Raw genomic sequence first — 20,249 nt, forward strand, 5'->3', positions numbered from 1 at the left:
GCAATGGCGGGCCACCGTCCACGATGAGACAAAGACAAGGACAAAAGCTCCATTCAACAGATCGGCGCTGTGCGTTAACGAGAAGAGGTCACATTCCTCCATCTCACAGCCAATAGCTGAACGATGGAAGAGCCCACTTCAGTTATAATGAGGAAGACGACGGTTGAAGGCCGGTCCCGAAAAGGGCCGGGCGGTGTAATGAATGATTCTCTCTCATATCACAGCTCCACATCACATGAGATCATGCGGAAGTGACTGCGTGAGAGAAGCTCACCCTGCATCCCATTACATGGAGTATTCTGGAGAAAGAAAGTCCATTTGCAATCAAGTGAGAACAAGATAACACAGACGAAAAGCATGCGTTGCTGCTTTATATCGTACATCAAACTGGGTTCATTCGTATGATATCTGGTTTGTGACCGATTTCATACGTTCATTTTGATCATGTTGCATTTGTAATTGAACACTGCAAGTGCAGCTGGGACAGCTGTGCCCAGAATACAAGCATCTGTTTTTCTCAAAAGACAATTCTGTGACAATGTTTGCAAAAAAAAGACAGTCATTTACCAAAACCGAGCATATGTGCATCACGTATATTCTGTCTACCATGTCAAAAAACTAAACTGATTTATCCAAATAATGATGGACACATTAAAACAAGTCAACAGGTTTATCAATGTTGGATTACGAGGTAGTTGCAATAAGAGAAACTGGGAAAAATATGTTTTTTTATTTGTATTATTGCACACCAGAATATTTAAGTGCATGGGCAGAATACTCTTCAAAGGTTCTGACTCTTAAGCGATGTTAATTGACCTTTTGGGTTTCTGAAAGATTACCACGGATTTATCTTTCAGGAAAACAGATGTGGACCTCCGGAACTTGGATAATAAGTCATGGAACTACAGCAGACAGGCAGACGCTGTGCCATGACCTACACTGATAGTTCAACTCTGTCAGAGGCCACAGCTCACTCCATCAGTCTGTTACACAATCCGACAGGCATCATCTTCTTCATCTGTTGTCATTCGTTCAGCTGTTGCTCCTTTGAAGAATCTGATCCAGCAGTTTCTGCAACCAGAAAGCAGAAAAAAACTCAGATTACTAAAAGACTCGGTGCCCGTGGGTCACCGGTCGACCCCTCGAAAACCAACGAGGCCTTTCTTGCAAATCCAGCGAAAGGCACACGTTCATGGTTTTACCGCTCGTTGTTCCAGGATCAAGCTTGATCACTGCCACAGCAGCGGTGCGTCTGTGGCCACAAACACAGTGTGCAGCTCAGGCTGAATGGTGGCACGGCACCGTGCCTCTCTCTGTGCCACTGAACCCGGGAACACAGGCCTCACACACTGAGCACAATGACACTGTTCACGGTTGGTCTCCATAGTGACCGGGGAAGGAGAACGAATGTGTGCGATTCCTTTCAGAAAAATCTAAATTTGTCCCGGGTAATAAATATAGATCACGCGGTAAAAAAAAAACTAACAACAACTTCTTTATGCACAGGAAGAAATGTGAAATGGGATTTTTGAATCAAATTCCCAGGAGACGTGTTGAAAAATTGCAACGCAGCGACATCTAGTGGATGAAGAAGCTTGTTGTTCTGAGAGAAAAAACAAGCTCTAGCAATCCTGCCACATCATATATATTCAGTGTTATGAGACATTTCTTCTTCATCTGCACATCTTATTTTTTTTTATGTTTCTTTGATGTTAAGCTTCGTACAATCAGTTTATCAGAACCAAATCTAGTATCGCTGAGTTACCAACAGTAAGGAGTATAAAGTGAAGATTTTACTAAAATACAGAAGCAGAGGCTGCGCACATAAAGTTATGTGAATTCATACGTCAGTAATTTCAATGGAGCACAACATCAAAAGGAATCAATCCCTCTCAGGCCGTGATGTATATAACGTATTGTATTATGTCACCTTCCCACAAGGCCAACTTGTCCGCCTCACCCGGAGAATACTCAGAAATACACTGTGCACCCCTTGCTCCCCCCTGGTCTATGTTTTTGTGTTTTTAAGGCCTTCTCATAAATGTCCTTCGCCCTTTGAGTGTTCCACTATAAGTCGTCTCGGTTGACCCCAATGGACTTAGGCAATCAAAAGACTTCATGTTCCAGAGCTGCACTGGCGTAAAGAGAAAACCCGCCATTGTTGGCCGTTGCTTAGGATGTTTAATTGTGCATACCGAGGAAAGTTGTGTTATCACTTGCTTAATTGCCTGTGGGTCGTATACACAATTAATGTTGAGTTTAGTGTCTCTGGCATGTTGTAAACACTGTGGCAAGCTGTACTGAGATTATTTGCTTTGTTCCATGTTTTCAGGGATTTGGGGATTCAGTCCATAATTTCTGCATAGACATTAATGAATAACAGCTCTAAAAAGGCAGGTGTGGTGCTTTTACATCATCTTATTTTAATCAGTAGGAAGGTTTTCGTCCATTATTTCACTCTCTGTTGACATTATGTAATGTGTAACATGTTGCTTAAGATCTTCTCTTGCTTTTTAGGCCCGACACTATTCCTTCAAGGGAAAAAGGGACAAAATATTGTTGTCAACCCAAATTCAGCCTGGTTGAATTCACTCACCTTTGAATTCACTCACCTTTGACAATTAAAGATTTAAAGGTTACCTTTTTGAAAAGTCCCATTCGCTGCCTGTTGCTCAAACACACCTCCCTCCTCTTCTCCTCCTCTTTTTTTCTCTTCACCTCTGCAGGCGGCCTGTAACACAATGATTCATTCTGTGTCTTTTATGAGTTGCTGGACAAATGTCAGAATAGGATTAATATTATTTTGAAATGGCGAGAAATGCGCATTGACTTTCTATGCACCCCTACTAAACTACATGGAACACTATATTCTGACACAGGTCTAACACCTTGTGAGACAAGGACGGGGAAAAAAGGAGCATAAGTAGTGCAAAAGTCTTGGCACAGGAACAAAAGCAGCATGTTTTGTTTTGAGATGATACTGATACAGGCTCTGTCTTCACACGTGAAAGCAACGCGACAGATAAGAACGCATTTTGTCAAAGAAGATGCATCTGACAGAATGCCAAGGAAGACTTTGAGAGGAAAACTCACCGCTTAGATCCCGGCTGAATCGCTTTCCCAGCAATGGCTCTGTCTCTGAGTTTGAAAAGGTTATCTGCAAACAGGAGCGTGTATGACACATTCACACACGCACGCACATGCATAATGCCGATTGAGTCAAAGGTTGAATCGTGGCAGTGTATCAGAAAAAAAGGATCATGTTGCAATCTCCTGCAAGAATAAACAAGATCATTTTAACATGCATTCCACCATCTTGACTGAAGATATTTTATGAAGAACAATCTCACCACGTTTCATACATGTTCGCAGGTGAAATTGAGTTTTCTCATCTTTTATTTTACTTTCCAAACTGCCATTGACTCAGTGGTGTGTTTTTCAATCGAAGCCAGCAGAGGGCAGAGAGAGCTGCACGTCTACTGTCACAAATCTTTAAATTCTTTATTGTTTACTGGGATGCCTTGTACACTGAAAGGGAAACTCATCTGACAGGACGTTGTGTCTAAGCTTAATGACGTTTGAAGGTCACAGACAAATCTTTGCTGTAATCCAATGATGGCTCCCTATCATTCAACAGAGGAGCACTTGCAAACATATATACAGTATCCTCAATAAAGGCATTTCTTTCATAGCTTCATTTGAGTGGCTTTTATTGTATTTAGCCACAGCTTAGCCTGCCGTGGAGGCTTTCTCTCTCAGATATGCTTTTTGACCGTTGGCCTAAAGAAAGCTAAGATGAAAATGTCTATTTTTTTACATTTCAGATTGTGGCCTGTTACATGATCCACCACCAATATAATGCTCTGCTTTAGCATTCCCCCAGTGCATTTAATGTATGTTGCATTGGTAAATACAATGTCTGTAGCTTCATGAAACTATAAAATCTTAATGATGTATTATTGATTAGTTTTAACTACTGCCTACTCAGTATCGTGGGTATCAGCCGTGGACTTCAGTCAATTTGCACTGACTCGAGCCAAAAATAAATGTTAATATCATGTATAATTTAGCCATGTTACCTATCCCCACGTTAAATCCAAAAAGATTGGTCTTAGCATTGAAAAACAGCACACATCGGCTGAAACCCCCCCCTCCCCTCGCTCTTTGTTCCGTGTCTGTATGTGTGTGTGATTATGATGTGGCAAACAGCCACTGCAGCTGCGATGGAACAATGGGCAGCATGAGAGAGGTGACTGCTCGCACCGTACCGTTCAGAGAGCTTCCCCGGACACCGCGGCCTCTCCTCTGCCTGACGTCCCGCCGTGGGTCTTCCCAATCGGCCAGATCCCTCCTCTCCCGGGCCCTTCGCTCGAGTTCTCGCAGTCGGCTCTGGGAACGGCCGATGAAGTCTGGCCTGGACCTCTGCAGTGCATCCTGCCAGACCAGGGGAAAATAAAACAGAAACATATTTGCAGAAATATGTCAATCGCTGTGACTGAGGTTGTGGTCTACTTCAGGGGTTCAAAGCATGGGGGGCGGATCCCCGAAAGGGGTTAAGGTAAACCCTGAGAGGTGAGATAAAAAAGGGATTTTGTCAAAAAGAGAAAAACACATTAGGAAAATGTAATATCCATTATCTTGTTTAGAAATACCTCTGAACTCACCTGCAAAGAAATAGTTTGAGGTGATCCATCCGTTTCAAAAGCGATATTAAGTTGGCTGTGGCCCCGGATTGTTCCTTCATCCGGCGGCGGCTTCACACACTTCCCCTCATCTGTCACAAGCGAAGGAGAGAAAAATCAAACATTTTGCATCTTGTTTACACCTCCGTTGGCTTTGCGTGCCCAGGCACAAAGCTACAAGTCCCTCTGGGCCTGCCATGACAAATTACTCCTTGGCATTAATCAAATAGTGAGAGTACAGAAGAGCCGTGGGTTTCACTGGATGTGTGTTGATGTTGCTGTAGCTCTGCAAGCAAAGTGTTGAGCTCGCAACACTTTCAGCTAATTGGAGTAAAGATCAATGTTTTATAAGGTGAAAAATAATGATTGCGTGGGAGCGAATGAGGGTAGAAATAATACCAATGTTTTCCGGCGGAGACGCAGCACCGTCCTTCTGAGATTTGCCATTTGGTGTTTTCTTCTTGCTTAGTTTCCTTAGTAGTTTTATATTTGCTATGACGGCAGCTGCATTGAGGGCGAGCACCTCCTCCTGAGACTGCTGCGAGGTGGGATCTGAAAGGCACCAGTGCTGTGATGCGAGTGAGGAGTGGGTGAAACAGTGACACATTTGAGATTCAAATGATTTCATAAAGTCCTGCCCATATAGCGCAGGTTGACTGTACCAAAGGTTGCATTTAAGGCCTCGGGGCCTCCCAGCGTAATTAATTGATGACGCTCCTAATGAAAGTGATTAAGGAATAATGAATAATTTCACACAGTGACAAGACATCACGAACAAAGAACAAGTCAGCAGAAACAAAACCCTCTTAATGTGATTTCGTCAGAACTTGCACCTCGATGTGCAACTTACTTATGACAGCGTGAGATCAGACTTGGACTAAAAAAAACTTTAAAACAGCTGTGCATTTAAATCATGGCTGCCTACCGTAACAGTAAAGATCCAACATTTTGGGTAATAAACCCAATTCACTTTCTAGCCAAGAGTTAGATCGATACCACTTTTGGATATGAGAGAGGTATTGATCCTCTAATCTAATTAAGTCTATTTACCAAAATGTTGAGCACAATGAATTAACCTTGACCTCCCTTATATTTCCCTTGCAAACCATAACCCCAAAAAACGTTCCAAATACTTCAACCTGCAGAGGACAATACCGCTCAAGGGGGATTTGGATCCCACAATGTGACAGTGCCAAGAGACATTGGTCCCCATCAGATGATTACAACGACAGAAAACCAATATGACTGCTAAATTGCAGAATCTGGATGCCAAAATGGAGATTCTAACACATCCTAATGCATGTTTAGCGGCTTGTCAATTTTTTTTCCTCCCTTGTTCTGCCGGCGAGAAGGGTGACCAGAATAGAGTATACGTGCAAAGAGATGTGCGAGAAAATGAAGGAAGTGGAAAACGATAAAGCGTCAGTAGATGCCAACGGGCCTCTGCTTTCACATCGGGCAGCCACGAGTCTCAGTCGCTGCCAAGGCATCTGATAATGGAGCCCTCTGAATAAAATAACACACCTATCAATAAGAAATCCGAGTCAAAGGACCATATCAAACCGGAGAGTTTGGCCCCCGGAGCGCCGCAGTGTGTGTGTGTAATACCTTCAAGCTAGAACACCCAAAAAGCACTGAGGAGGTGGATATATATATATATATATATATTTAGAGCTCACCATCCTTTGAAAAAAGGAGATCAGAGACAAAGGGGGCCTGTGTGCTGACAGGAAGACTGTAAGGGTGGGACAGAGAAACCTACCCGGGGCCTTGATGAGAGTCAGACAGGAGGACGCCCTCCTCATGGCGTTTGGCTCGAAGGCGTCTGCCGCCGGCTCACCTGCTTCTTTACCGCTGGAGTTCATATTGGCCCCCTGTGGGAGCCCAAAGCTCCATTTCCTGCCGTCTGGATGCGTCACCTCCTCCTTGCTTGGCTTTGTGTGTCCAAACATATTGCCGTAGCAGCTCTGTGGTCTGTGCGACCTGTCCGGTCTCTGTGCAGTCGCCCTTGGAGAAACCTCTGAGGGTTTGGCCGCTGCAACGTCGGCGGGGCTGCTCACGAAAAGTCTCAGCGTGGACCTGCGCAGTGCTCCATTGTTTTCCACTGGATCCAAAGGGGACGTATGTGGTGCTACAGCAGAGTTTGGCCTCCCTGTGGAATCCAGGTGGAATCCAGAGGGTGCCGCACAGTGCTGTGAAAGTCTCCCCTGACTCCACGTGCTGTTTTCCTCGTACACCCCCTCGGAGTAGCTGTGTCTGTACCCAGGGTGCCTCGTCCCAGACTCTTCCTTGGCTGGACTGTAGCTCTCCCTGTGCTCCGTCACTTTGATGATGGTGGCCTTTCTTCTGTGGACCACCGTGTCCGAAGCCTCGCCAGCCGGCGGTGTCCCCCCTCTTGTGGTGCCCGAGAAGGGGCTGGAAATGGTCCTCCGCTCCGTCACTTTGACGATGGTGGCTTTCCTCTGCACCGTGACCTGCCCGCAGTTCGGGTCCATGGACGGAAGGGGACGTGGCTCGGCGGGGCGGGCGTCGGAGACGGGCAAACTGGCCGATCTGCTCACTCTCCTGGAGGAGATGGTGATGGAGGAGAAGCCGGCCGTGTTCTGAGGGATTAGTGTGGTCGCGCCGGAGTTGGTCTGTATGTGTGACGGGACTGTGGCCCTCACAGGCTGAGCACCGCCTGTCCTGTGCAAAGGCGTGTGGGACTTGTTTGTGTTGGGGATGGGGTCGGCGAAAGTTGTTTGATGCGCCGGGGCTTGCTGGAGGGGGGTTGCGCTGCTTGTTTTCATTTGCGAGGACCTATTGGTAACTGAGCCGTTCCCTGTGGGGAGGACATTGGACTGGCTGCCTCCAGGGAAAGCTGACACCCTGTTGGTATTCCAGCCTCTCCTCAGAGCTTGAACCCCTCCACTTCGGTCCCCCTCGAGAGCAGGCAAGCTCCGACTTTCTGGCACCTGGGGGATGAAAGAAGAAGAAAGAGATTCTCTGTGATAAAGATCCTTAATTAAGCACGGGAACCCCAGTCCACCCCCTGTGCCTCCTGCTAAATGTTTTGTCATTAATCAACACAATAAAACATATGCTGGGGGTTCATCAAGCCCATTTGAGCCCATGTTTTCTAGGGACGAATAAAGAAAACGATGCATAATGCATAAAGAAACAATACAACAACAGTATATCAACAGCGGGTCAGCTGTCTTGTATTTCTTCAGGGCTCTGCTGTTTGTTCTTTAGTCAGATGACTCTCCCCATGCTTGACACAGCCCCAGTAGCCACTGGAGCAGGACGAGCTAGCACACAGTGCGACTTATCCCCTCACAGTTTTACAATGAGACTCTGTTCTCGATGGAAACTGCGAGGCAAGTAAAAGCAAAGGGTTCTGGTCGTGGCCCCAGAGAAGTCTGATGGTGTTTTATGAAGCATGGAAAAATGCAGATATGTGCCTGTTGTTGTACTCCCCAGCAGGGCTCACGAGGTGTCACGCCACCCATATCCCTCGTCTTTCAATGTTTTGCGTAAATATACAGTATTTTCTTAACAAAATATGGGATATAGCCATTGGCATTTCTGAAACACTGTGTGGCTGTTGACAATATTAAATATACAGGGTTAATTTTGGCTGGAGACAATCTGTTCCTCTTGAATCTTGAATAAGGCAGCAACTAGACATGTTGTCATCAGTGCGTCTAATGTCTAATTTGACAATGCTTTGGATAAAAGCTGCAGAAAACGGTCCATAAAAAAAGATGACATCAGCAAAGTGCCTGTGTGTAAATAAGTATTTCAGTGTTTTGGGCATCATTTGAACTGCTATATTTGTGTGGTATGTTTAGCCACTTTTTGAAGCTCTGTGGAGGATTTCACCTTTTTAAATTTCACCTGTAATTTCTAAATATTCCACCCCATTAACTGTCTACGAACTATTGTCGCTGAGTGTTGTTTCCCTCAGCTTTTAAACGAACGGATCTATGCTCTATGTTCATCATATTTATAAATAAACCACAGTGGCCTATGCCTCAGAAAGCACAACAGCAGCATAGGCATTGCAGACCCCACTCCCAGACACACAGACCCCTCCTGAGCTCACGTGAAAACATTCAATCAGAGGAGGTCAGTTACCTGTTTAGTAATGGAAGAGTCTTGATCAGGAGCCTGCCACGTCTTCACACACAAGGCGTATGGGCCGCCGTGACTTTTCTCCACCTCTCCATCTACATCATGACGGCAAAAACAAACTGTCACACGCCTCACTCAACGTGTTGTCTCTTTTACACACGGACAAACACAACTCAGGCGTTCCTCTGACTGTATGGCAATGTTGACAGTGTCAATAATTGACGTTGGCGCAGTAAAGTGAATCTAGCCCCGCCCTGGAGCCACTTCTGTGCCTCCCCAGGAGACAAAGCAGCTTGACTTTTCTGCCTCTCAGGCCTGACTATTGCCGCCTTGACTCCCTGCCTGCCTGGCTGCATTTCCACCTGCTGCTGTTGCTATGGTGACTGGCTCTCACGTTGTGATAACCCCTTGAATGCTGTGTAGATAGTACGTGTTGTTTTTTTCCCCCTCCCTTTGAGGGAGAAAGCAGGGGACAAGGTGAAAACTGCACCAATTGGCAAATGTGATTACACCCGAAAATACAGAGGATTGTCTTTAGAGGTGCCATAATGGCTGTTTCTGACACCTGCCTCCATCACTATATGTGTCATGTCTTTCTTTTTAAAGGGCCCCACGCTAACCCTCGCTCTTGAAAGAGCTTCTCTCATTACCTCCATTACCTCAACTCAAATTACCATTTTGTTCGGAAACAACAGCAGCTTACTATCACGGAGGAAAATAAAGAAGCAAGGCCATATGGCAAATACGCTATGTGGACCCACCCGCTCCCAATTCATTCCTCGTCCTCGTGTGTTCATCCCAATAGCAGTAGTATGAGCCAGGAGAAAGTGGCCATTCTGTCTTAACACAAAGTGTCTCGAGTCAGATTTAAAGTACCTCTGGTTCTGCATGAAGCTGTCACTGATGGGATTAAAGCCATGGCCAATTTGTTGTGTACATGCACCGGCATAGAATTACTAATCCCTGGGAAGTATCTGAAAATGAGAATATTTCTTGTCTATTTGATTGACTAGTAACCTCGTTATGATCTAAGAGCATTACTGAAAATGAATACATTCATTATGTCATCACAGCCTGTAAATGTGGATTTTTACAGTGTACATCATATTAATAAGGTCTCTGGTGCTAAAAAAACCCCCTGCACTTTCTGTCAAAGTTCCCTTCTGCCATGGATAGGTTTCTTTGATTTGAGGTAGCCGGGGCCATGTCTATAAAATCTAAGTATCAACAGGGTCAGGGCTGAGAGATCAAACCTCAGATCAAACTCAGTGAGTGTTGGGACGCCGTGTTCAGAGATTAGCGTGGGCTGCTTCTCAAATGAGTCAGCTTCTCTCCTTATCACTGTGCCCCCCTCCTCGTTTTCTGTTTTCATCACCTTTTTAAATAGCTTCCTTTGTCCTGCCAGGACACTGTGGCACCACAGCTGGGACTGGTTGTGCAGGAAATCGGCATTTGTTTGAGGGGGGTCTAAAGTGTTGGTACGGAGGACAGGAGCCAAACTGCTGCAAGGAGCTCATTAGAGGCAGGTAAACCCGGCCCCTGCAGTTACCCTGACCCGCGGCCATATTTCTTCTGGCAGTGATCAGGCACTAAACGTCACTTAAAACGGAGTCATGGTGTTTTCACTAAAGAAAGTCGGGGAGCTTTCTGTTTGTGAGAGAACTACTTTGTGTTTTGACTTGGTTATCTTGAAGTAAGTGACGGTTGTGACGGGTTTCCCAGTTTATCTTAGCACCAAACTCAATGTTATTCCTCGACCTAACCAAGCAGGTTTTTTTGTTTGAGTTCACAGCAATGTTGTGGCTGTGACGCCCGCGGCTCTGACAAAGAGCATGGGTCCGGTTGGAATGAGAACGTGTTGAGGGCTACATACCCTGCAGCCTGTGGGTTGTTGCTCGATTCATCCGAAATGTTGGAGTGATTGCTTGTTTCAATTTCACCTATATGTATAAAGAAAAAGAGCCAAAGATATTAGACACAACAGGTACCTTTGGCGTCGATTTCACATGATGTTATCTTGCTTACAGTAAGATGACATAACACTTGTGTGTTTATTTGGTAAGTAGAAAGCTGATGATTAGCTTAGCACAAACATTATCAATGGGTCGGTTGAACAGCAACAATACATTAAATGTTGTGTAGTTAACCCTTAAAGGGAGACACTACCAGTTCAGGGGTAAAATTAATTGAACCAATAGATATCTCCATGAAACTTGACTTTTACTTTTTCTGAAAATGCATGCTGTAAAAAATGAAAATCATGCATTATCTTATTAAAAATGTCACGGTTTGGCTTCGCTTCCTGTTTTAGTTTGAAGTTTCATGTCTCTTGTGGTCCTGGGTTAACTTCACTTCCTGCCTTGTCTTGTGATTGCGTGATTGATTCCACCTGTGTCCAATCACCTGCACCTCCCTTGTGTATTTAAGCCCTGTGTGCCAGTTGTCCTTTGTCGCGTCATTGTCCATGTCAGTCCTCGTTGGTGCACGTTTTTGGCTTCTGTTTGGTTCTGTGGTGAATAAAGATCACCTTCTGAAAACTCTGCGTTTGAGTCCTGCCTGCCTGCCTGCCTTCCGCCTGCACCAGCTTCCTCATCTGACAGAATGACGCGACCAAAGAAGGACTCAGCAGAGTCTTGGAGCGATCTGGGCCCCGACTACTTGGACGTGAGAAGTCCATTTTGGCAGCGGAAGACAAACTTTGTTTTCGGGCCCAGAAGCTATCAAAAGGCGTGCCTCGAGCTACGGGACATCCTCAACCCGAGGAAGAGCCCGAGGAGGAGGAGGAGACGAACCCCTCCAGCCCCGGCTCCTGAGCCGGCCCAAAGACGCTCGCCCCAGCCCGTTCCTGCGCCGAGACGCCCGTCAGCGCCCGTTCCGGCGCCGAGACGCCCGTCAGCGCCCGTTCCGGCCCCCAGAGTCCAGCCTCCGCCCGTTCCGGCCCCCAGAGTCCAGCCTCCGCCCGTTCCGGCCCCCAGAGTCCAGCCTCCGCCCGTTCCGGCCCCCAGAGTCCAGCCTCCGCCCGTTCCGGCCCCCAGAGTCCAGCCTCCGCCCGTTCCGGCCCCCAGAGTCCAGCCTCCGCCCGTTCCGGCCCCCAGAGTCCAGCCTCCGCCCGTTCCGGCCCCCAGAGTCCAGCCTCCGCCCGTTCCGGCCCCCAGAGTCCAGCCTCCGCCCGTTCCGGCCCCCAGAGTCCAGCCTCCGCCCGTTCCGGCCCCCAGAGTCCAGCCTCCGCCCGTTCCGGCCCCCAGAGTCCAGCCTCCGCCCGTTCCGGCCCCCAGAGTCCAGCCTCCGCCCGTTCCGGCCCCCAGAGTCCAGCCTCCTGGCCCGTCCCCACGGCCCCTGATCGTGCCCCCTCCCTCCCATCCCTTGGTCCTCTCCCCCCCACCCCTAAGGGCCGTCTGGGATCCGGCCCTTGAGGGGGGGGTGGGGTCAGGGGTTGGGCCGCCGCAGCCGCACTGCTCGGCGCCCCCCGCCACGACGACGCCGGAGCCGCACTGCTCGGCGCCCCCCTCCACGACGACGCCGCAGCCGCACAGCTCGGCGTCCCCCGCCACGACGACGCCGCAGCCGCACAGCTCGGCGCCCCCCGCCACGACGACGCCGCAGCCGCACAGCTCGGCGCCCCCCGCCACGACGACGCCGCAGCCGCACTGCTCGGCGCCCCCCGCCACGACGACGCCGCAGCCGCACTGCTCGGCGCCCCCCGCCACGACGACGCCGGAGCCGCACTGCTCGGCGCCCCCCGCCACGACGCACGGCCGCCGACCCGGCAGACCCCCCGAGACCCAGAGGCCCGGCCGCCGACCCGGCAGACCCCCCGAGACCCTGAGGCCCGGCCGCCGACCCGGCAGACCCCCCGAGACCCGGAGGCCCGGCCCCCAACCCGGCAGACCCCCCGAGACCCTGAGGCCCGGCCGCCGACCCGGCAGACCCCCCGAGACCCTGAGGCCCGGCCGCCGACCCGGCAGACCCCCCGAGACCCTGAGGCCCGGCCGCCGCCCCGCCAGAACCCCCGAGACCCTGAGGCCCGGCCGGCCCCCCGAAGGACCCGACACATGGCCGCCATCACCCGGAGTTCCCCGCGCGGTCCAGGATCGTCGGGTCCCCACCCTCCCTCCCCTTGTCTGATTTTTTCCGGTTCTGCTCCCCTTTAGGACCGTCTGGAATTCGGTCCTTGAGGGGGGGGTTCTGTCACGGTTTGGCTTCGCTTCCTGTTTTAGTTTGAAGTTTCATGTCTCTTGTGGTCCTGGGTTAACTTCACTTCCTGCCTTGTCTTGTGATTGCGTGATTGATTCCACCTGTGTCCAATCACCTGCACCTCCCTTGTGTATTTAAGCCCTGTGTGCCAGTTGTCCTTTGTCGCGTCATTGTCCATGTCAGTCCTCGTTGGTGCACGTTTTTGGCTTCTGTTTGGTTCTGTGGTGAATAAAGATCACCTTCTGAAAACTCTGCGTTTGAGTCCTGCCTGCCTGCCTGCCTTCCGCCTGCACCAGCTTCCTCATCTGACAAAAAAGGTGCTTATTTGCATGTTTTCCCAATGCAGAAATCAGAAAACTGTTGTTCAAAATGTTTCATTTTTGTTCCTTTGTTTATATTGAGAGTCAATGGTTTTTACAGCGTTTCAGCTTGGATATCTGTTTTTTATCACACTGATAATAGGAAAATACTGTCAACTTATTTTTTGGAGTAAAATTTTGTGGAATGGAAGGAATGTGCTTAATCTGTGCTGCAGCACAGCAACTTATTGATTTTGAAGTCAAATCATCAGTTCAGTCGGTAGTACCCCCATGGAATTGTCTCTGTACATTGACTTGAATCCTCTCAGGGCACAATGCTCAATATTTCCCGTCACAGCTCCAAAGGAGTCGTAAACCTTTTGAGAATGCGTGGCGTTCCTGCCGAGTAAGCTGTTTTCACAGGCCGCCGGAGCTCTGCCTTCTCCCTGGGTAACCGAGACTCGACTGCAAATGGCTCTCCGTGGCCTGTGTAGTTCTCTCTGCCCGGCCTCGCCTGGCATCGCCTCCACTACACAGCTCTTTACTTTCAGACTCGCAGGTCTCACTAACATGTCAGAATCACAGCTTGAGTCGCGGTCGGTGCCAAATCCAGAGTAAATCAGCCCAGCATCTTTCCAAGGGCCGGGTTTCAAAAAGTAAGGGAAAACAAAAATGTTTTTTCTTTAAGAGGTTTCTGTGAGAGGAGGATTCTAAATGCTTCAAAGTAAATCTCAATTAAATGAAGGGAGGCCTTTCAAAAATGAACTGGGTTACTTTTATTTCTGCAGGTCAAGACCAGCATTGCGTCTCTAATTTCTTCAAATCTTCCCCAAAATGTAGAGAGATCCAGAAATATCTTTAGCATCAGAAAAGACTTGATGAAATGTTTGAGGCCTTGTGGGTGGTTATATGTGTTTTACCTGGCTCGCAGAGTGGTCCAAAGACTGGTTTTGGTTACAAGCATCATCCACCCGCGTCACTCTTCTTTGAATTGGCAGCCAGCCGATTTTGACCGGAGCGAGACAGCTGAGTTGAGCGCTCTCCTTCCTCGGGGTCTGCATTATGTGAACTGTCTCCAAGCTTCCTCTGCGCTCCGGAGGAGAAAAGAAGCCCGTTGGGAGGGACTCCTGGCTGCCTAGCGAGCTCTCACACATGCTGGGACTCCCACATGAAGACGAGGCCCTGCTGTAGGACGGGACCTGCGGCTGTCTCCAGACAGGTCGGGTTGGCTCTGTGGATGTCGTCCAATCACTGAAAGCTGGAGCCTGGTTATGACCTCTGAGAAGTTCGCTCTCTATCCTCTGCAGGTGCTCCAGCCATCCGTCCAGCCGGCGTCCTCCTTCGATGGCACTCTGGGGCCGAGGTTGGCGTTGAGGGCGAGAAACCTCCCCTTCTGGTATCAAGCTCTCCCAGTAGGACTCGTCCCCTGATCTCCTCCAGCTCGGAGCTCTCGGTAGGTGGGCGGCTGGCCTCCGGAGAGTCATCCCTCTGGAGCTCAGGTAACCACTCACTGCTCTCGGGTGTCAGGCCTCAATAGAAGCCCTTTACAGAGGACGTGGTAATGAGACTCCACTGGCTCAATGGGACTTCTGGCCATGAGGCATGCTAGAAATGTTGCTGCAAGGAATTAGGAGCTAAAAGAAAGCCTGGTGATTTCACAGATCTGTGATGAGAAGATGTCATAATACAGAGGTGATTTAGAAATAGGTGCAAATGATTCCAGATTATAAATACATCATTTTGGTTATTAGACCACTCCGCAGTGCTGCTGGTGATACTACTTACCAAAACACGCCCCCTTTCACTTGCATCCAACTCCTGACTCCTCTGAAGTAAACACTGAGATGATGAAACTAAGTCCTGGCGAGTACCGTCTCCAGTGCGGCCTGTCACATTGTGAGGAATGCTTCACCGAACAAAAGAGCTACTGAGGGCTGAACATCCAATACGAAGAGGGAGATGGAAGGAGACAGAGGGGTGGGTGGGCCAATAGAAAAAACAATAACAACAGCAACACTTGTTGATGCAATGCTTTCCATTTATACAAAGCGCACCATTACGATCTTAATTAACAAACTGTCTAATTTGAGGTTCGATGCTTGTCAGACACACTAGCCGCCAAACTTCCTGACATTCAGGCGTCCTCACAAGCGATAGAGCGTCACTAATGAGCTAATTATCTGTGTTATTCCAGGAGTCACTTACTGCTTCAGAAAGCCTCTTCTTTCTGCTCTTCCTCGTGATCTCGTGGTTGTCGGCTGATGATGAGGCGCTGCTGTCCTCCAGCCTCTAGCCGAGCCATGTGACATTTGCAAAGCTGTCTTAGAAATGGGCCACTGTCCTCCCAGATAAGTAGCTGTGACCCACATGATATGCCACAATCCACGAGTGAGGGGTGTTTCCAAGATGAGGCTAAATTCTCTTTTGGCTTTTATTTAGAGGCAGTTGAACACATTTAGTCAAAGATGCGACTGCTTCCCAAAAGATAATTGGCAGTGGTTTGGATGTTTAAATAATTTCAGTGTTTCTTAGCAGATAAGCAGTCCCCAGATGTCCTTCAAAGCAACTTCAGTCCAATAGTCTTTCAAAGAAAAAGATAATAAAAAAAGATATCTTAAATAACTATGACCTGCTTCCAGACACCTTTTCAAGCTGAGAATCTACATTGAGAATAATAATGCAATGGCGTAATGTAATTTACAATATTTTCTCTGAGAGCATGAGAAAAAATCCAGAAACCAATTTTGTTAGGACAGATTTGAGAACGAGTCAAAGATGGAGGTTATTGGATGTGATAAGAGGTTTGAAAGCGACACTGCCCTCTGCTGGCAACACTCCAACACGACAGGTGGAGAAAGTAGTGAGTGCAAAGGAGTGAGAGATCATGGGTCTGAGAGAGAGGTCACGGGTCTGAGAGTGTGGTCACGGGTCTGAGAGAGAGTGGTCACAGGTTTAAGAGACTGTTGTAAAAGATGCGATAGAACCATAGAAGGGATGTAATATTTTTGTAAACCACACGAATTAAGACAAGCAGATTGAAACTTGAGGCCCAGGTGCAACCGCCGATCTCTTAGTTCAACAGAACTGCTCAAAAGAAAACATCTCCCTTTGGATCCTGTAACTTCCCCATTAAAGAACAAAGGCAGAGCGTGGATTATCATTCTGTGGATGAACCAAACAAAAAAAAGGTGTATTATCCCCTTATCAAAGATTACAGTTGTAATACCTTGATAGGCCTTTTAACTATAGGATTGAAATAAGCAAACAATTTGTGTGGGATGTTAGTTACTATTTATTTCTTCTCTATTTCTATTTCAAGCCGAATAAAGCAGAGCAATTGTTTTACTGACAACCCCAATAGTTTAATTATGCCTGTGACCAAATAAAAAGCTATTTTAACTTAACGGCTTCAAATAAAAAGCTATTTTAACTTAACGCAGGTCATTGAAGCACAAAAGATATTTGTACTTTGACCTTTCTCTTCTCTGTGTGTGTTCGCCATTGTAGGGGATTTAATGTATCATGAATATTAATCCAGGAACACACTATTATGCCTTTGATATTTGTGTATCTTCCTTCAAGCCTCATATAGCAACACACATTCAAATCAAACAGAATTTTTTGAAGCCGTTTGGTAGGGCACATTTGGAGTCATTATGTATTATTTAAAAAACATATTGACAACTAAGACATCTATCTTAATTTTATGAAATTACTGTGTTGTTGAAAAAAAGATAAGTTGGCTACTTTTTTCTATTTAAAGGTATATATCATTAAACGATTTATTTAAAAATTAAGGAATTTAAAAAAATAATAAAAAAATGTATTTCTGGGAAATATTATTATTTAGTGATTAATTACCAAGCAAAGTCTCAAAAGTTCATCCAATTATTTAATCATTCATTTCTTGACATTCACAACATTCTTTTCCGAGGCAGTGAGAGTTTATCGGCACTCCTGTTGCACCAACGCCCCCCCGGGGCTGAAACCAAGTCGTGTCCCCTTCCTCCCCCTTGCGGAGCGTCCTGTCACTGGTGGAAAATGGCTGCTCGGAGCGGCTCCCTGAAGCTCAGAGAAAACTGAAGAAAAGAACGAAAAGAAAGTCAACGTTTAGCACCAGCGGAGGAGGAGGCGGCGGCGGCGGGGGTCACATCTGGACCTTCTCCACGCCACGGCCTCGACGCGGATAATGTCTCGCTGGGTGCCCACTAAACGGGAAAAGTACGGCGTGGGTACGTAACAACTAACACAACTAAGGTGGAGCAGGACTTGCACCCTCCATCGCTAGCTTGCCCTAGCTCTGTGCATAAGTTTCGGGAAAGAGCGCGAGCGGCAGAAGTCCGCGCAGATTTGTTTCATGTTTCGAGTGTGCGGGAATCGTTTCGTGAACTCGGTTATGCTTTGTTTCACGCGAAACGCCAAAAACAAGGAATGCCCTCCCATTGTGTATGTGTGTGTGTCCGCGTGCGCGTGGATTGGGAATTGTTCGAGGCGCGCCTAGTTGCAGCGCGCGCTGTTTCCTGTGTTACCCGGGGCCTACACCGCGCGCTACTTCACTCGCTTCTACGGATAACTTGTGACGTCTTCACTTCAACTTTGCTGCCTGCTCACTCACTCCTTCGTCCGCTACTCGAAAGTCCTGTTTGGTCTTCTTTTGTTGTTGTCTGTTTCTGTTCTCGCTTCTTCGGGCTGCTTTGAAAGCAGGAACCCTGTTCCCGAGGAAAAGCGTGTTTCCGTTTAGCCTCCACCGTTGTACTCTGGACGAAATCACCACGTAAAAGTATTCTGCGGCGTTATGTCTGTGAAAACAAACCCGCAGGACCGACGTTCGCTGCAAAGCAGACGTGGATGTTTATCATACGTATTGTCGCTCGTTTGACTGACTGCTTGTTCGGTGCAATTGTAGCACACGTCCTTGGCCCCACTGGTTCCCTGTAGATGCTCATAAACCATTACATTTGTGTAAATTGACAAATCAAAACCACAAGGATTTGATTTGTGCAATTTGTGGCCCCTGGGGACCACAAAGTCTGTTAGTTCACTTGGCGCTTTAGATGTCCTTTTGTAAATACATTTCCATAAGGGTTCACAATTACACATGTTGGTGATTGAGAGATGTGATGGATCGTCCACGAAGAAACTGGAGAATGCCCTCATGAAGGCAAGATCGACCAGAAAGTTTTTTTGGAGAGGTGTTGCATGAATTGTTTACCTTTTGATAGACTTGTTTATGTTAGTGTGGACTTAGACGGGCGACACAATTCAGCATGTACTCTGCTCGGATGTCTAAAATAACTTTAAGTCAAATATAACCCGGATTTTATATTTTCGGGGATCCCCTAAAACATCTCGGTCCTGTTCGAGTTCCGCCAGCACTAATCACATTTTTATTTTTTGTTCCAGAAAGGTTTTGCTACAATGGATTTGTTGTTGTTGATGTGAGCAAACGTACCTCACCATATGCGTCCTGATACCATTAGTGACACTGAGGCCGTGCGGCTGTGCAGGGGATGCTGATTGCGAGCGATGGACGAGTCCAGCGGGTTCCACCTCGATGCCACGACGCTCCTCTCAGACCACAGCCTCCAAATGAGCGCCTGCTGTGTTTGCGGCCCACGCACTCTCATCGCCCAGTGTGTTTCTTGAGAGGATACAGGTTTCCTCTCGTTTTAACAAGAACGCCGCTTCGAGGGTAACGACCGCTTGGGTATATTCTCAAATATCCACGAGATCTTGCTCACTGCACGCCAAACCGGACGAGTCATTAGAATGTCGAAAGAGGGGACAACGTGCTGCAGAGCCATTGCACCTTTGACACTGTATGTTTGGACCACGTAGTGGTAATGAGCCCTCTGTGAGACCTCTTATGCTCACTGTGGATCTATTCCTGGTTCAGCGAGACTTTTGTCGTACCGTTTACTGCTCTCATAATGTCCCTGTGGCTTTATTAGTGTTTGTGTGTGTGTGTAACCGTCTCCTTTAGTCCTTAATAATAAATGTTGTCTTGCATCGAGAAAAGCGGTGATAATAAAGGGATTTGTTATCACACTGGGAGTTTCACACCACTGGATGGAGTTGGATCGCACCAAACAATATTGGAAATTGAGCCAGGTTTTGTGTCGCAGTAATAACAGCAAAAATCTAAACAACAACAATACAGGCCATGAACTGCTTTTGGTTCCTTTTTTATTTTAGTCATTTTTTTTAGTTCTGCTTTGGGTTACGATTGTCTACGTGACAACCAAAAGCCTCATCAGCTCATTGGCTTTTTAGCAATATAAGATGAGCTGTATGGATATAGAACAATATTAACATCTTTTGATTTTAAGTTATTAAGATTTTATAATTCATTTAATTAATTATGATGGCTTTAACTACAGATTTTTTTTGTTTGATACTTGTTTAGTCTGTACAATAACAAATCGGTCCATCTTTTCAGAACCAAACATAATGTAAATTAAATATCTATTTTCCTCTTATTAGAAGTTGTATTTCATGTCCTTGTTTGGCACAATTTGATACAGATATTGATCCATGGTGAAATGAAAACAGAAGTATTTCCTCATAGAGTTGATTTTCACTTTAAGGCGCTGCTACCAACGAGCACCGTGCCTTAATTTTTTTTAAGAACTCATGTCCTTTATCTAGAATTCTCCTTATCCCACCCGAGGAAACAAAGCTTATTGCTTTTTGCATTGTTTCTCAGGATGATTCCCCCCCTGTGGCCCTAATTCCACATCCTTCTCCAGACAATGTCTTCCCTTCCATTGCCATGTTCAGAATGCTGCCTGTCGGCTCAGTTTTAAATTGGCTGATCTGGGGAATCTACACTCATCGATGTTATCACGAGGCAGTCGTGTGAATGGATCACTTTAAACATGGACGACGTCGAGGCTTTGAGCTCCGGGCATGGCTTTTATTCTTTTGACGCGTACAGGGATCCATTTGTATATTAAAT

The 20,249-nt window shown here is 47.2% G+C and overlaps 2 protein-coding genes across 7 annotated transcripts in view; one reads left to right on the forward strand and one right to left on the reverse strand.

Moving 5' to 3' along the window:
* Positions 1-714: 714 nt before the first annotated feature.
* c21h10orf90 (chromosome 21 C10orf90 homolog) lies at positions 715-15,589 on the reverse strand. 3 transcript variants are annotated; one of them, XM_037464081.2, is made up of 12 exons: positions 15,497-15,589; positions 15,077-15,225; positions 14,212-14,954; positions 10,672-10,738; positions 8,802-8,893; positions 6,445-7,636; positions 5,082-5,234; positions 4,665-4,774; positions 4,269-4,434; positions 3,094-3,157; positions 2,641-2,731; positions 715-1,071 (listed from the first exon to the last, which is right to left on the reverse strand). In XM_037464081.2, exons 3-12 carry the CDS (start codon positions 14,773-14,775, stop codon positions 1,033-1,035), a joined length of 2,538 nt encoding a protein of 845 aa, XP_037319978.2. In that variant the 5' UTR covers positions 14,776-14,954; positions 15,077-15,225; positions 15,497-15,589; the 3' UTR covers positions 715-1,032. The 3 variants fall into 3 exon arrangements, 2 of the variants coding, with proteins under 2 accessions (XP_037319978.2, XP_062416092.1); XM_062560108.1 differs by having other exon boundaries at positions 6,523-7,636; positions 15,077-15,560; XR_009942862.1 differs by lacking the exons at positions 715-1,071; positions 2,641-2,731; positions 3,094-3,157 and having other exon boundaries at positions 4,410-4,434; positions 5,082-5,250; positions 15,077-15,562.
* Positions 15,590-17,277: 1,688 nt separating this feature from the next.
* The window catches only part of dock1 (dedicator of cytokinesis 1), a 132,205-nt gene continuing 129,233 nt past the window's right edge, over positions 17,278-20,249 (forward strand). For 2 of the 4 annotated variants that reach the window (XM_037464485.2, XM_037464486.2), the window contains exon 1: positions 17,278-17,523. In XM_037464485.2, the coding sequence (XP_037320382.2) occupies positions 17,481-17,523 (43 nt within the window). In that variant the 5' untranslated portion in view covers positions 17,278-17,480. The remainder of the gene's footprint in view (positions 17,524-20,249) is intronic. The other 2 variants (XM_037464487.2, XM_037464488.2) reach the window with 1 other exon arrangement.

Source organism: Pungitius pungitius, chromosome 21 (assembly GCF_949316345.1).
Source record: "Pungitius pungitius chromosome 21, fPunPun2.1, whole genome shotgun sequence".
Classification (NCBI taxonomy): Eukaryota; Metazoa; Chordata; class Actinopteri; order Perciformes; family Gasterosteidae; genus Pungitius; species Pungitius pungitius.